At 38.6% G+C, this 13,585-nt stretch overlaps 1 protein-coding gene across 1 annotated transcript in view; it reads right to left on the bottom strand.

Annotated features, from left to right (window-relative positions):
* LOC310713812 (uncharacterized protein) overlaps positions 1 to 13,585 on the bottom strand; it is a 36,972-nt gene that overhangs the window by 222 nt on the left and 23,165 nt on the right. Inside the window, exons 8-12 of the mRNA XM_083518380.1 lie at positions 12,762 to 13,158; positions 10,988 to 11,152; positions 7,564 to 7,754; positions 7,065 to 7,125; positions 3,921 to 4,060 (exon numbers count right to left, since the gene is read on the bottom strand). Of these exons, the coding sequence (XP_083374506.1) occupies positions 3,921 to 4,060; positions 7,065 to 7,125; positions 7,564 to 7,754; positions 10,988 to 11,152; positions 12,762 to 13,158 (954 nt within the window). The remainder of the gene's footprint in view (positions 1 to 3,920; positions 4,061 to 7,064; positions 7,126 to 7,563; positions 7,755 to 10,987; positions 11,153 to 12,761; positions 13,159 to 13,585) is intronic.

Below are 13,585 nucleotides of genomic sequence, written 5' to 3'. Positions count from 1 at the left end.
TGTTATAGCTAAAGGAATAGGAGAAAGCTAAAGGAGTCAGACCCAGTAGCATTAAAAAAAATCCATTTTTTTCCAGCTAAAGAAGCACAATATGTAATTTCTTTCTGGGATCAGAAGTAAGGGCAGATAAGGATTTTTAGCTAATTGTGGTAGGAAACCATCTCTCCAGATCTTAAGGCATATGCAACTGGCTCCCCAGCAAAGGATAGGGAGGAAATTACTGTCTCCTTGCATATTGAACCTTGAGCATGAACCCATAATGCTCACTCAGACCCTGCTCTGCAGTATTCAGCCAAAATGCATGTACCAGGCCTAAGAGGACCTATGCAAGTTCTATCAGGCATACTGTCTTGGAAGGTCCCTAAAGGGCACCCTTAACACAATAATGCCTCAGTAAAGCTAATCTTTCTTCTACAACTTTCTCATCTGTACAGATTTAACGCGGTAGGAACAAACAAACCACACCACTGTCAAATGACAATGACTGCATCCCAACAATGTGAAATAAAAGGAAGGAACCACAGGACAACCAAGGAATCAACCCCCACACACCCGCAAAAATAAATTACTTCTCCGCCCCTTCAAACAAGCCACCAAAAGCTGGAACTAGATGTGGGGAGGGAAAAGGTGAAGCAAGAATGAAAGCAGAAAGTTCTTGGGGGAGACGAGAGCAACCATGAATATTAAGGGTCTGGAAAGGAAACCTTATCAGCAACAGTGAAAGAAGCTGGGTATTTTCAGCCTGAAAAATAGGGGACTGAGAAGAGTTATGATAGCCATTTTAAAATATCTTAAGGGCTGTCACATGGAAGATGGAGTAAGCTTATTTTCTCCTGCTCTTCAGGGTAGGCCTCAAACCAATGCCTTATAGTCATCATCATCATCATTTTTTTAATTTATACTCCACCCATCTGACAGGGTTTCCATGGCCACTCTTCAAGTTGCAAGAAAGGAAATTCCACCTGAACATCAGGAAGAGCTTTCTGACAGTGAGAGCTGTTTTGACAGTGCAACAGTCTCCCCTGAGAGGTTGTGAAGGTGTTTAATAATAATAACAATAATAATAATTTATTTGTATCCCGCCATCCCTGGCCAAAGCTGGGCTCAGAGCGGCTAACATCATATAAGACAATATGCATAAAAACATTTAAGATACATCCCACAATTAATTCAAACAAATTAAAATTAAAAACTGGACAAGTGGCAATCTTCAGGGTAAAATTGAAAGCGGTTACCAACTGTAACCACTGATTTCCACTGATATTATAAGCACCTTTGAGTGGGCTGGGAACCTCCTTCATGCTTCCCCCCCCCCCCCCAAAGATCTTTATTGAATCTTAACATATACACATAATAACCCAAATTCCCAATGATTCCCTCACATAAAATATAATATCTAAATTACAACAGATGCATAATTATACACTTAATTATAAAACCCACCACCCACCCTCTACTTCCCTCCACAGCAATTCCACTTCTTTATATTTCTTTCTACCTTTTCCCCCTTGCATTCTATAATAAATTATTTTTGTTAAATTCTGATTTTTCCTTCTTTCTTTATTGTTTTTGTTATTGTTTACATTTTTCATTCTAAGCCTATTAGCATGTCATTTTTAGAACAATATTTTGACATATAATCTTCAAAATACTTCCACTCCATTCTTAACTTTTGATTTGAATGATATCTTATAACTGAAGTTAATTTTGCCAATTCTATATACTCACTTAATTTACAAATCCACTCTTCCTTTGTTGGTGTGTCCTGAGATTTCCATTTAGTGGCAATCACTATCCTGGCAGCTGTTGTTGCATATATTATTTTTTCATATGTGGTATGTCTTTGCCCACCAACCCTAACAGATAAGCTTCAGGATTTTTTTATCAAGGGTTTTTTAAGCATTTTCTACAGTTCCTCATGTATTATTCCCCAAAACTTCTTTATTTTCTTGCAACCCCACCACATATGAATTATCGTTCCAGGTTCTTTGTTACATTTCCAACAAAGGTTGGATTTTAATTATAAATTTTGGCAAGTTTAACTGGTGTTAAATACCACCTGTAAAACATTTAAACAAAATTTTCCTTTATCGAATAGCAAGTAGTAAAGCGGATGTTCTCGCACCAGAGTTTCTCCCATTGTTCTAAATATATAGTGTGGCCGATATCTTTTGCCCATTTGACCATGTTTCTTTTACCTCTTCATCCATCAAATCATAGTCCAATAATAGAGTGTAAATTTTCGATAATAATTTCCTATTGTTTTGTAATACAATGGTGCTAAATAGCAATTGTTCTTTGGCAAAACCTTTTCTTTTATCTGCCTTAAACACACTTTTAAATTGTATCTATTGCCAATTATCCATCCCATATTGTTTTAATTCTTCATATGTTTTTAATTTTAACTTTCCTTGGTCTTCTTCCAGTATTTGTCTATATGTTGCCCAGTTCGGATTCATATTGAGTTTTTTAACTGCATGGGCTTCTAATGGAGAGATCCATATAGGAACTTGTGGCTCTAATAGCGGTTTATATTTATTCCAAACTTTCAACAATGAATTTCTGAGTATATGATTTTTGAAGCCATTATGTACCTTAACCTTCTTGTACGCTTGGTAGGCATGCCATCCATACCTATTGTCAAAACCTTCTAGATTTAAAATACTAGTGTTTTCCAATATAATCCATTCTTTTAGCCACGCCAGACATTCTGCTTCATAGTATAATTTTGAATTCGGTAATGCCAGTCCTCCTCTCTCCCTTTTATCTGTTAATAGTTTATACTTTATGCGTGGTTTTTTGGTTTGCCATATGAATTTTGTTAGATATTTTCTCCATTCATCAAAACAATTTTCTTTAATTATTATTGGTATTGTTTGGAACATATATATCATTTTGGGTATATATTTGGGTATATATAACATTCATCTTAATTATAGATATTCTCCCCATTAATGTCAGCTTTAATCTACTCCAGGTTTCTAGATCTCTTCTAATTTCCTTCCAGGCTTTTTCATAATTGTTTCCAAATAGATTAATATTTTTCATCGTTAATTCTATACCTAAATGTTTTGCTTTTGTTTTGTAACAATTTCCAAACCTAATTTCTTCTGTAATTTGTTCTTTTCTAATTCCTGTATGTTTTTTACCATAAGTTTTGTTTTTGACATATTTATCTTGAAGCCTGCTACTTTCCCAAACTCATTAATTATCCTCAATGCTTTAATTTTGAAAACATCCTTGCCTAATGTAATTCCCTTTATCTCTTTTTCTTATTCTTCACGCTTGTTCTTATACAAGGAGAAAATGAGTCAGACACAACCCTGACCAAAGGCCTGGCAGAACAGCTCCGTCTTGCAGGCCCTGCAGAAAGATGTCAAATCCCACAGGGCCCTAGTCACTTGTGAGAGAGCGTTCCACCAGGCTGGGGCCACGACCGAAAACGCCCTGGCTCTGGTCGACGCCAGTCTGATCTCCCTGGCGCCCAGAATCTTTAGGATGTTGTTATTTGCAGACCGCAAGGTCCTCCGTGGGGCATACCAAGAGAGGCGGTCCCGTAGGTACGAGGTTAAGCAGAGGCTGGATGGCCATCTGTCATGGATGCTTTAGCTGATATTCCTTCATTGCAGAGGAGTAGACTAGATGACCCTTGGGTCCCTTTCAACTCTAAGATTCTATGATTCTATATCTAAAAATGTGTTGGGGATTCAAAGTTGGTAGCTCAGAGGGCATTTAATTAGTCTCAACAAGTTAAGCAGAGGAAAAGCTGAGTGATCAATATAATGCACAAAAATATATATAATAAAGCCTAGCTCTGGGCCATACAGAATGAGAAGCCAGTATGCAGAATACAATTTAGAACTGAGAAAGTGAAAAAACAATAGGAAAGATTATTCTGTTTTATATTTCCTGGTACTTACTTTTTCAGCCAGCTCTGTGGCAGTTATATTTGGATCATATGGGATGGGTTCTCCAATATATGTCCTCAATTTCACTGGAAACCCTCCATATACAGGAAGGAGTAAACGTCGAGTTTTCTCATATATCCATCTTGTCAACCCTGTGTAGGAAAGGGAAAAAAATCTGAAAGAATGAGACTCCATATCAAATGGATGAGACAAAGAAGCTTTGAATCGGCCAACAAACTCGGCAGGATGTTAACCTGGTTAATAAAGAAAAGGCAAAAAGATAAAATTATAGGTAAAATAATAGATCAAGGGGAAGAGATAGTAGACCCAGAAAAAATAGAACAGTGCTTTGTAAATTATTATAAAAAACTGTACAAAGAAGATAAAGATGAGAATAAAATAAATGATTACCTACAACAAAACAAATTACTGGTAATATTAGAAGAGGAACATAGATATTTAAATTCAACTATCAAAATAGAAGAAATACTACAAGTAATAAAAAACAAACAAAAGTTGGGGAATCTCCGGGCCTAGATGGAATCTCAATTGGTTACTATAAAAAAAAACTAGAAGAGGCCATACTTCCAACCCTGAAAAAGATTATGAGCAAAATATTAGAGAATGGGAAGACACTGGAGTCATGGAAAGAAGCCTTAATAACGTTGATCCCAAAACAAAGAGCAGATCTGATGTATACCAAAAACTATAGACCAATTTCATTACTAAATTTGGATTACAAAATTTTTACAGGAATACTTGCAAACAGATTAAAAAAGATATTAAATAGAATAATTAATGAAGACTGGGCTGGCTTCCTCCTGGGAAGACAAATATATAACAATACAAGAACAATTATCAATTTATTAGAATATTTGGGGGGAGGTGGGAATAAAAGGCTGTCCATTCTTGCCACTTTAATTTATCACCATATTAGAAACATTAGTAACAGCTATAAGGAAAGAACCAAAAATAAAAGGTATTTATTTGGGCAACAGATATTATAAACTCATCATACCTCATCATAACCACCGAGAACCCAATAGAGAGCATATTAGAAAAACTGACAAAAATGGATGAATTCAGGAAAGTCTCAGCTTTAAACTAAAGACAAAACAAAATTATTAGTGAAAAAATGTGTGAAGAAGAAAAAAGAGGATTTTAAACTAAAACAGGATTAAAAATAACAAATAAGGTGAAATACCTAGGCATCTGGATCACAACAAAAAATATAAACCTCTACAATTACAATTATGTAAAAAATTGGAAAGAAATAAAAAAAGATTTGAAAATTTGGGGGAGGTTAAATCTGTCGCTGTGGGGCGGGATGTCCATAATTAAAATGACAGTGCTACCAAAGATGTTATTCCTATTCCAAACATTACCAATAATCAGTGGAGTTAAATGTTTTAAAGATTGGCAAAAAGATCTGGCAAAATTAATTTGGCAGGGTAAAAAACCTGGAATAAAATTACTAACAGAGATTAGAGACAGAGGTGGATTTGCAGTTCCAGAAGTAAAAGGAGTGATACTAAAGTGGGTGCAAGATCTGGGTTATCCTATAGAATTACAAAAATGGGAAGAGCTGTGGAGAAAGAATCTAAGATTCACAGCGTGTTACTTAAAGAAAAGTTTATGAAAATGCAGTTTAGATTGTATTTAACCCCTTCAAAAGTAGCCAAAATGACTAAAAATTATGATAATAAATGTTGGAGATGCAAATTATATGAGGGAACCTTTTTCCATATGTAGTGGATGTGTCCAGGAATCAAAAAATCTGGGACACGACCTACGAGGAATTAACAAAAATATTAAAATTTATATTACAAAAAACCCCGGAAGCAATCTTACTAGGGATCTTAACAAATAACATCCCAAAAGAAAGCAAGAGGATATTCCTATTCACAGTGACTGCATCTAGAGTGCTAGTAGCTAAGTATTGGAAGAGTGAATTTATCTCATCGAGAGAGGAATGGCAGTTAAAACTCTGCGAGTACTTGGAACTCATGAAAATGACGGAATCAATAAGAAACAAATCAGCAGACAAAGTCAAAAAAGAATGGGAATGTTTCAACAATTATTTAATGAAACAAGGTTATACTACTAAGACTTGGTTGTGTCTTGAATAACTCCGCCAATAGTGACATACTGTTTCCTCATACCAAGATGAGGATAAAATATTAAATACAAGGGGGAAAGTAAGCTAATGCAAATTGAAATCATAATGAGGCAGAAGGAAGCCAACACCAGTAACAAATAAGTAAAGAGATTCAACCCATACTGAAGGTCACTATATATAAGAAATACTATTATAGGGTTGAATTATAGCAAATAGAATTTTTTTAGGAAAGAGGTCTTAAGGCAGTCTAAGTTATTATTTTGATAGAGTTAAACTTTGCTTAATTTTTGTTCGTTTCTTTTTCTTTTCTTTTTTATATCTGGAGCTCTGGAGCCAAGTGAGGATTCCTAGGTAAGATCCTCCCTCCCCTACCTGGCCTGGTCTCCTTGGCAACGCTTCCCCCAGGTGGGATTGGGCAACTGACTGAGGTAGGCGGAGACCTCCAGGTATCCCACCTGAGGGAAGGCAAAGCCAAGCCTATGCTGTTGAAGCCGCTCCAGATCTAGGGGCTGCACGCGTCCACGCAAAGGGCGCCCCCCATTTTAAGCGGGGAGCGGTCATTCTTTTTTATATCCTTTTCTATTCTATGTACGTTGATATGTATTCTTTCTCCTTTTTCCCTTTTCTTTTTTATTTTTTTCCAGGCAGGTTATTAAAGTATTTATTTGTTAACTATAGTTACAGGTAGGTAGCCGTGTTGGTCTGCCATAGTTGAAACAGCTGTCTGAAGAAGTGTGCATGCACACGAAAGCTCATACCAATAATTAACTTAGTTGGTCTCTAAGGTGCTACTGGAAGGATTTATTATTATTATTATTTGTTAACAATGTATTTATAAATGTTTTTTGGGGGGGATTTCTATAAAAATTTTCTGAAAGAATGAGACCCCATATCAAATTTGAAATTAGTTGGCATTTTGAGAGTTGGTAGGAAATAGATATTCATTTTTTAAAAAACACCATTATATATTATTAAAATGTATTTTGCCTGAAATTAGATATCTTGATCAACCAAGGAACATAATAAATTTAACTCACTTATCTTTCCAAAGGTCCTGAATGCTTCAGAATCATTTTGTGCAAATATAGGGATGATGGGCTAAAAGAATAAAATAGGAAATAAACAATAACAGAAAGGTGAGACCTGGTTAATTACTTCACCCCAACCGTTCCACCTTAATTTTTGTTAAAGACTAGAAGGAATGATTCACACCCGGCATTATAATGACAAGACAGATGTGATTGGCTTCAGAATTCCTGACAGATCTATTCAAATATCTCAGATGAAGAAAATTCACAAGCTGTCCCCCAGATTTTGAGGAATTGAAGAGAGTAAGAAGAAAAAAGTTGTTTTTCTTATTAAACGTTATTGATTTCAGTAGCTTTTTTAAAAAGCAGGAGTGGGGAATCCATGGCTCTCAAGATATCATTTCACTCCATCCTCGGCTATGAAGGATGCTAGATCAAGGATGTCAACACAGTACGTCATATACAGGATAATTGTGAGGACAATGCAAATTGCCCAAAGATCACTCACCACTTTTGCCTCCAAAGCTAGCCGAGCGAAACCTGTGTGGTTACCCCATATTAAGCTGTAGTCATTACTAAAGTTTGCTTCTCTACCTCCACCAGGTGCAATGCCCAGTAAATGGCCTTTCTTCAGAATTTCCACACATTCAGCTTTCTTGAAATCTCTCAATAAGAGCACATCACAAAACATCTTTGGCCCTAGAAGAAAGCCCCAAATAGAAAAATGCATTTTATATAGCTCTCATTTAGGAAATAGTGTGGATACTATACAAGTGTCTTCATTCCAAAGATTACTGATCAACTAGGATTTCATGGAAGGGGGACTTTATGCTAGTTCCCCTTTTGCTCACATGTTCTGGCTCATAGAGTGAGGCTGAGTGCTGGGGTGACCACCTTTTTGAGAAGTGTTCCTCAAGTCAAGTCTCTAGTACAATAGGTTGATATTCAAGTTTACATCACGATAAAAATACAGCCCAGGCATCACCAAACTCGGCCCTCCAGCGGTTTTGGGACTACAACTCCCATCATCCATAGCTAACAGGACCAGTGGTCAGGGATGACGGGAGTTGTAGTCCCAAAACTGCTGGAGGGCCGAGTTTGGGGGTGCCTGATACAGCCCATAGTGCCTTGCCGGACAATCTTCAATCTTCAATCTCTATATGCTGCTTGGGTTTTGGATACAGTAGACATTCACACATAGACAGATACAGAGAGAGAGAGAGAACAGAGAGGAACCCATGCTGGTGGAAACCTGTCTTCACCAGCAGAAGCCCATCTTTTCACTCAGACAGGAGGTTAGATGCTCCATTAATTTACCCAATGGAATGCCCCTCTCTGTGCTACTGGGCCTGTTTGGGCTCTGACCTCACTTCTTTTGCTTTATTTTTAAAATTGACCTATGTGTGGTGTCATGGTTTCCTGGTGTGGCTGCTGTGTGCATGCAGAGGAAGATGATGTGGGGGGAGTAGCAATCGAGGTTCCATGAACACTGTGTGAAAAGGATGCCACAAGTGTTTGCTTGCAGTGTCACGTGGGGGCATAAAAACTGTCTGTGAGAGTGCTTGATTGACCATGTGTTTGAGGGATCCATGCTTCCTGGGATCACTGCACATTGCTTAATAGGTTGGAGTTGCTATGAAATCCATGGGCATGTATGTGTGCTTCTGCCCTTTTCCTTAGCTGTAGCTCCCATCCCATCCCAGTTGCCACTAAGTGTATATGAATACAGTGAATTGTTCACAGGAAGCTTGCTAGTGAACATACCCTCAAGTAGTTTCCCATACTTTGCATTGTTCTTCCCAGTAAGACACATCCATCTTTATTAATGACTGGTTTTTTAGCCCAACAGGACCAGACTGGATCTGCCCTAACAGCCCATGACCTAGCTGACCTACTGTTGGAGCTCTGGGCACTGATCAGTGTAAATGTCTTGTTGTTTCCTGTAGCTGTCTTTTCGTCTCCTGATTACCCTGAAATTACTTAGGCCTAGAAAAGACAGAGGGTCCTCAAGTGAGCCTTCCAGAACAAAGTTGGATCCAGAAGCCCCTCAAACGGCAAACCCGCTCCTTCAAGGGGAGTGCAAACCTATCCAGAACAAGCAACTGACAAATTTGTCATACATTTCAAGATCCAAGCTCAACTTCTTTTTCCTCATCCATTTCACCACTGCGTCCAGGCAATGGCTCACAGAATGCACAGGCTCTCCTGATTCAGATGCGATGGAGAAAGAGAGCTGAGTGTCATCAGCATACTGATGGTACATCTCCCCAAAACTTCTATTGCCTACTCCCTGCAGCATCCCATAGCATAGTGCTACTCCCTGGAATCAGTCCTAAAGATAGGATTGGAACCACGGTAATACAGTGCCCCCAATTCCCATTCCTTAGAAACAGTCCAGGACAATACCATATTCAGTGGCATCAAATGCCTACAAGAGATCACAAAAAAAGAACAAGGTCACATGCCCCTTGTCCCACTTTCTTCGAATTCTGGCATCAGGAGTTGCTGTTGGAACCAAACTCCAGTTGAATATGATGCTGAGGATGGCAGTGGTTTGGGAGTGATATCCAGGGTCAAATTGTATGCAAAGCATTGTACAGCTGATGTTATGTTCCATGTATTTTCTCCCATGTTGGTAGCTGTAGCCCTGTGGGCTGAAGAGTTTAGGAACAAAATGGTGAGATTCTGTTGTGACAACCTGGCAGTGCTTTGCATTATCAACTTACAGCCCTCTCGTTCGCCTTGGTGCATACATTTGTTTTGCACTGCTTGGACTTCAGCATCCTATTCACAGAATAACTGGATAGCTGATGCTGTCTGTCGGTTCCAGAAGAAGTGGTTCTGCAAGCTGGCACTGGGTGTTGTGCTCAACCTGATGAGGATGCCAAGCAAACCTTGGCAACTGATACCTCAACTGGACATTTCTTCTACTCTGGCCCCCTGTACCAGGCAGCCATATTTGTCTAATCACCAGGAGTTCAGGGACATCAGGACCACCTCTATGGCCCATCCACTTTAGGACCAAGAGCAGAACAGACCAGATAAATGTAAGCCCATAATACCAGATGCTCTATTGTTGCTGCTGTCCCTGTGTTCTTTCACTTTGGAAGCTCAGCTGTTTCCTGCTGTTTCATTGGTTGCCTTTCGTGGGGCTTTGGGCCTACGAGTTACTTTCTATGTCTAGGGCAGGCCTTGTTGTTCGAGGATGTCCAGTTCGCAGATGGGTTGGTACGCATTCTCCTTAGGCAGTCCAAGATGGGCCAGAAGGCTTTGGCTCCAAGGTCAGGAACGAGAGTTGCCATGATGTACCTTTATGCCCTGTGACAGCACTTGCAGCCTATCTGGCCACGCGGCCTGTGTGTGGGTCACCTTTTCCTCTCCCAGGATCAATTTGAAGTTTGGACAGTTCTCTGCCCAATTTCTTCCAGTCCTTTATTCTCAGGGAATGTTGCCTGTAAACATGGCCAAGAAAGTGGAGTAACCTGTTTCCTCCTGCCTAACTGTATATTGATTTGGCTAGTTTAATTTAATTTACAGATCCTTTAGGCTGCTATATAACCTTTTGTCCACAATATTTCATTTCATTTTCACTTCAATACTATGCCCTGAGTCTTCCTTAAGGTGTAGTTTGTGTTGAGAAACACCCTGGGATCTTCGGATGAAGGACAGTATACAAATTTAAGAAAGACAGAAATGAATTGGAAATAATTATTGATCCTACATTCTGTCTTACTTGCAGGGACTTGGTGAGAAAGAACCTATCCACTAATTTACTGTTTCACCTGTTGCTGCTATTTTATTTACCTGTGGTTTTTTGCCAGATACACTGTTTTGTATTCTACAGCATTGTTTTATATTTAATAGCATTATTTCATGTCATATTTGGCGCATGTTTTATGCAAAAAAGCACAATTTTAATTTAAATAATTTACCTGGAAGATTATACAAGAAGTGATCAATTACTGAATGGCACAGTCTCCCTTTCTCTTCATAAGCTTTGCACACAAAGAAGCAATAGCCGCGAAGCCAAATTGAGTGATGAAAAATAACAATCCCTGGCCCTTTAGGGAGATGTTCCAAGCCAATAACTTCATAACCTGAAAATAATACAAATGGCAACAAATAAATATTATGTTGTTGAAAGGTAAATAAAATATCACAATATTTTATTGGAAGAAAACAGTGTGTTTCGGAAGGGGGAAAATGAAATTAAGATCAGGTACAAAGCTCTGCTATGTGTTCCAGCATTCTGGATGCCAGGAGAGCGTCCAAGAGGAACAGGACTTTCTTTGTGGTGGTCGCAAAACTAAAGGGGGCAGGAGGGGACTTCTCCTCTCCTGGAATATTCATTCCTTGTTTCCTTTTGGATACAGATGGAAACATTTTTGCCGAGTCTTTGAGTTATTTTGCTCTTTTAATCTACTTTATGTGTGTTTGACCCTTTGAGATGATTTAACATGATATAAAACTAAATGTTTTGGAGACTTTTATTTATTTATTTGAAGGGCAGTATTACCCTTCTGTACAGAGCGCTACTTTGGGGAAGAGCTATCTTAGGCCAGGAGCACATTTCTTCTCCATCCCTAAGAGCTCCAACCAGACATCTTCAGACCATCTTCTGAATCACTATATACCAAGTAAGAAAGCTGTTTTCCAGACAGATGCACCATTGACCATGTTATAAGTAGCTACTGAGTTTCATCATTGAGGCCGAGGCTTAGTTTTAGTGGTGTATTTCTGATTTATGCTTCAACTCCTAAAGCAACATCAACATACCCTCCAACATTTCTCAAATGTGGATTACAACATATATAAAAACATTAAATGTTAAAAAACTTTTGTATACTTGGCTGCCTTCGCCCATGTGTCGCCTAACTCCCTATCTGGCATTTCTCTGATGAAAATAGAAACATCCTGAGGAAAAGCAGGGCATTCCAGGATCAAATCAGAAACCCTGCCAGGATGGCGTCTGTAAATCCGGGACTGTCCCTGGAGAACAGGAATACTTGGAGAGTTTTTAGCAGTCTTCTGGGAGGATATAAGAAGAATCCTGTTGATGAGGCTAAAGGCCTCTATAGTCCACTGTCCTGTTTCCCACAGTGTCCATCTAAAGTAGTAGTCATCAACACAACCTGTGCTGGCAAATACCATCGTTTATGTTTCAGAGCTACCTTGTGGTTTATCATGCTCAGGAAAATTGCACACTCAAGGTCTCACTATACAATGTTATATTAATTACATTGGCTGTGTACCCACAACACATTTAAAGACAATCCCTTTCTCTTGCGACAATCCATGAAGCTATTTTTAAAGGGTTTTGCTAATTGCAGCTCTGTGAAGTGTAAGCAACATTCTCCAGGTTTCAGGGGGGTTTAATTTGATTAAAATGTATGGTGTTTATGCAGCCACCAACTCACCCTTTCTTCTGTAATACGTCTTGATTTTGTACGTACCTCATAAAATATTTTGTTTTTCCTTAGGATGGCTTATTACATATATAAATTTCCATGCCTTTGTTTTGATCCTTACAAAGCCAACCAAAACTTGTAGCTCTTATGACACTGGGGTGGGTTCAGAGCTACACTCCTGATGCACTGTGGCAACTATTGTTCCAGTGTTTCAAGTCTGAAATTCTGATGCTCAGTCCTATGAAAGTATAGGAGCTGATAAGACTGAATTATTGGTATGAAAGAAACCTTTACTCACCATGCCATATCTTTCCATATATATCGAAACAGCGATACATAATGTGCCTTGCCTTGTCCCAAAATTTGCTATAAAAATCATTTTCTTGCTGGTTATTCATCTTCTTGTAGATATATAACAGAAATGAGACAGCACAGCAAAATATATATAAAAATAACCAGAAAGAATAAATCAAAATGGGAATCATAAATAACCACAGAGGGTGAACCACAGAGTTCAGGTATTCTTCCAAATAAGTAACACTAATCCAGTTTTCTAGCATTTGGGTAATCCAGCTCATTGTTTCCTGATCTGAAGCAAGTGTATGCCAAGAGATGAGAAGAGCTGAAGTGTATGCCAATGAAATAAATATATCAAGTGAAATTCGCCTCAGTTGTGATGGTATCTTTCCCCCCGCTGTTTACCTGTAAAACAGAAAATGCAGTACATCAGTTTGAACTGTCAACCCAGAGCATTCATGATTACATGAAATCTAGTTTTCCTCACTGTAACTAGCCAAGCAGTCATCCCCCCCCCCCCCAGCATTCATCGTGGAGATCTACAAAAATAATAATGTACGATCATCATGTTCTTTGTTGTAAAGCAAGCTGGTTTCATTTCATGGCTGAAGTGTTAAGGAAAGTGGAAAAGGAGTTACTTCTCCATGAGTCAGCAGAAATGGCAGTTGCAGGACTTCGTTAGCCACTAGACTTTGCACTTGCTGTGTGGAGTTTGTGTCAGCACTTACTTTATAATCTGAAACGCCCTCTTGTCTTCAGAGAGTGAAGACTTCTTCTAACAATTGCAAAGAACGTGTATATATAGTGTGTGTCTTTTTGCCCTTG

Source organism: Podarcis liolepis, assembly GCF_965112155.1.
Source record: "Podarcis liolepis genome assembly, chromosome: 8".
In the NCBI taxonomy this organism is placed as follows: Eukaryota; Metazoa; Chordata; class Lepidosauria; order Squamata; family Lacertidae; genus Podarcis; species Podarcis liolepis.
The sequence above is the reverse complement of the archived record's forward strand: the minus strand, read 5'-3'. Positions and strand labels throughout refer to the sequence as shown.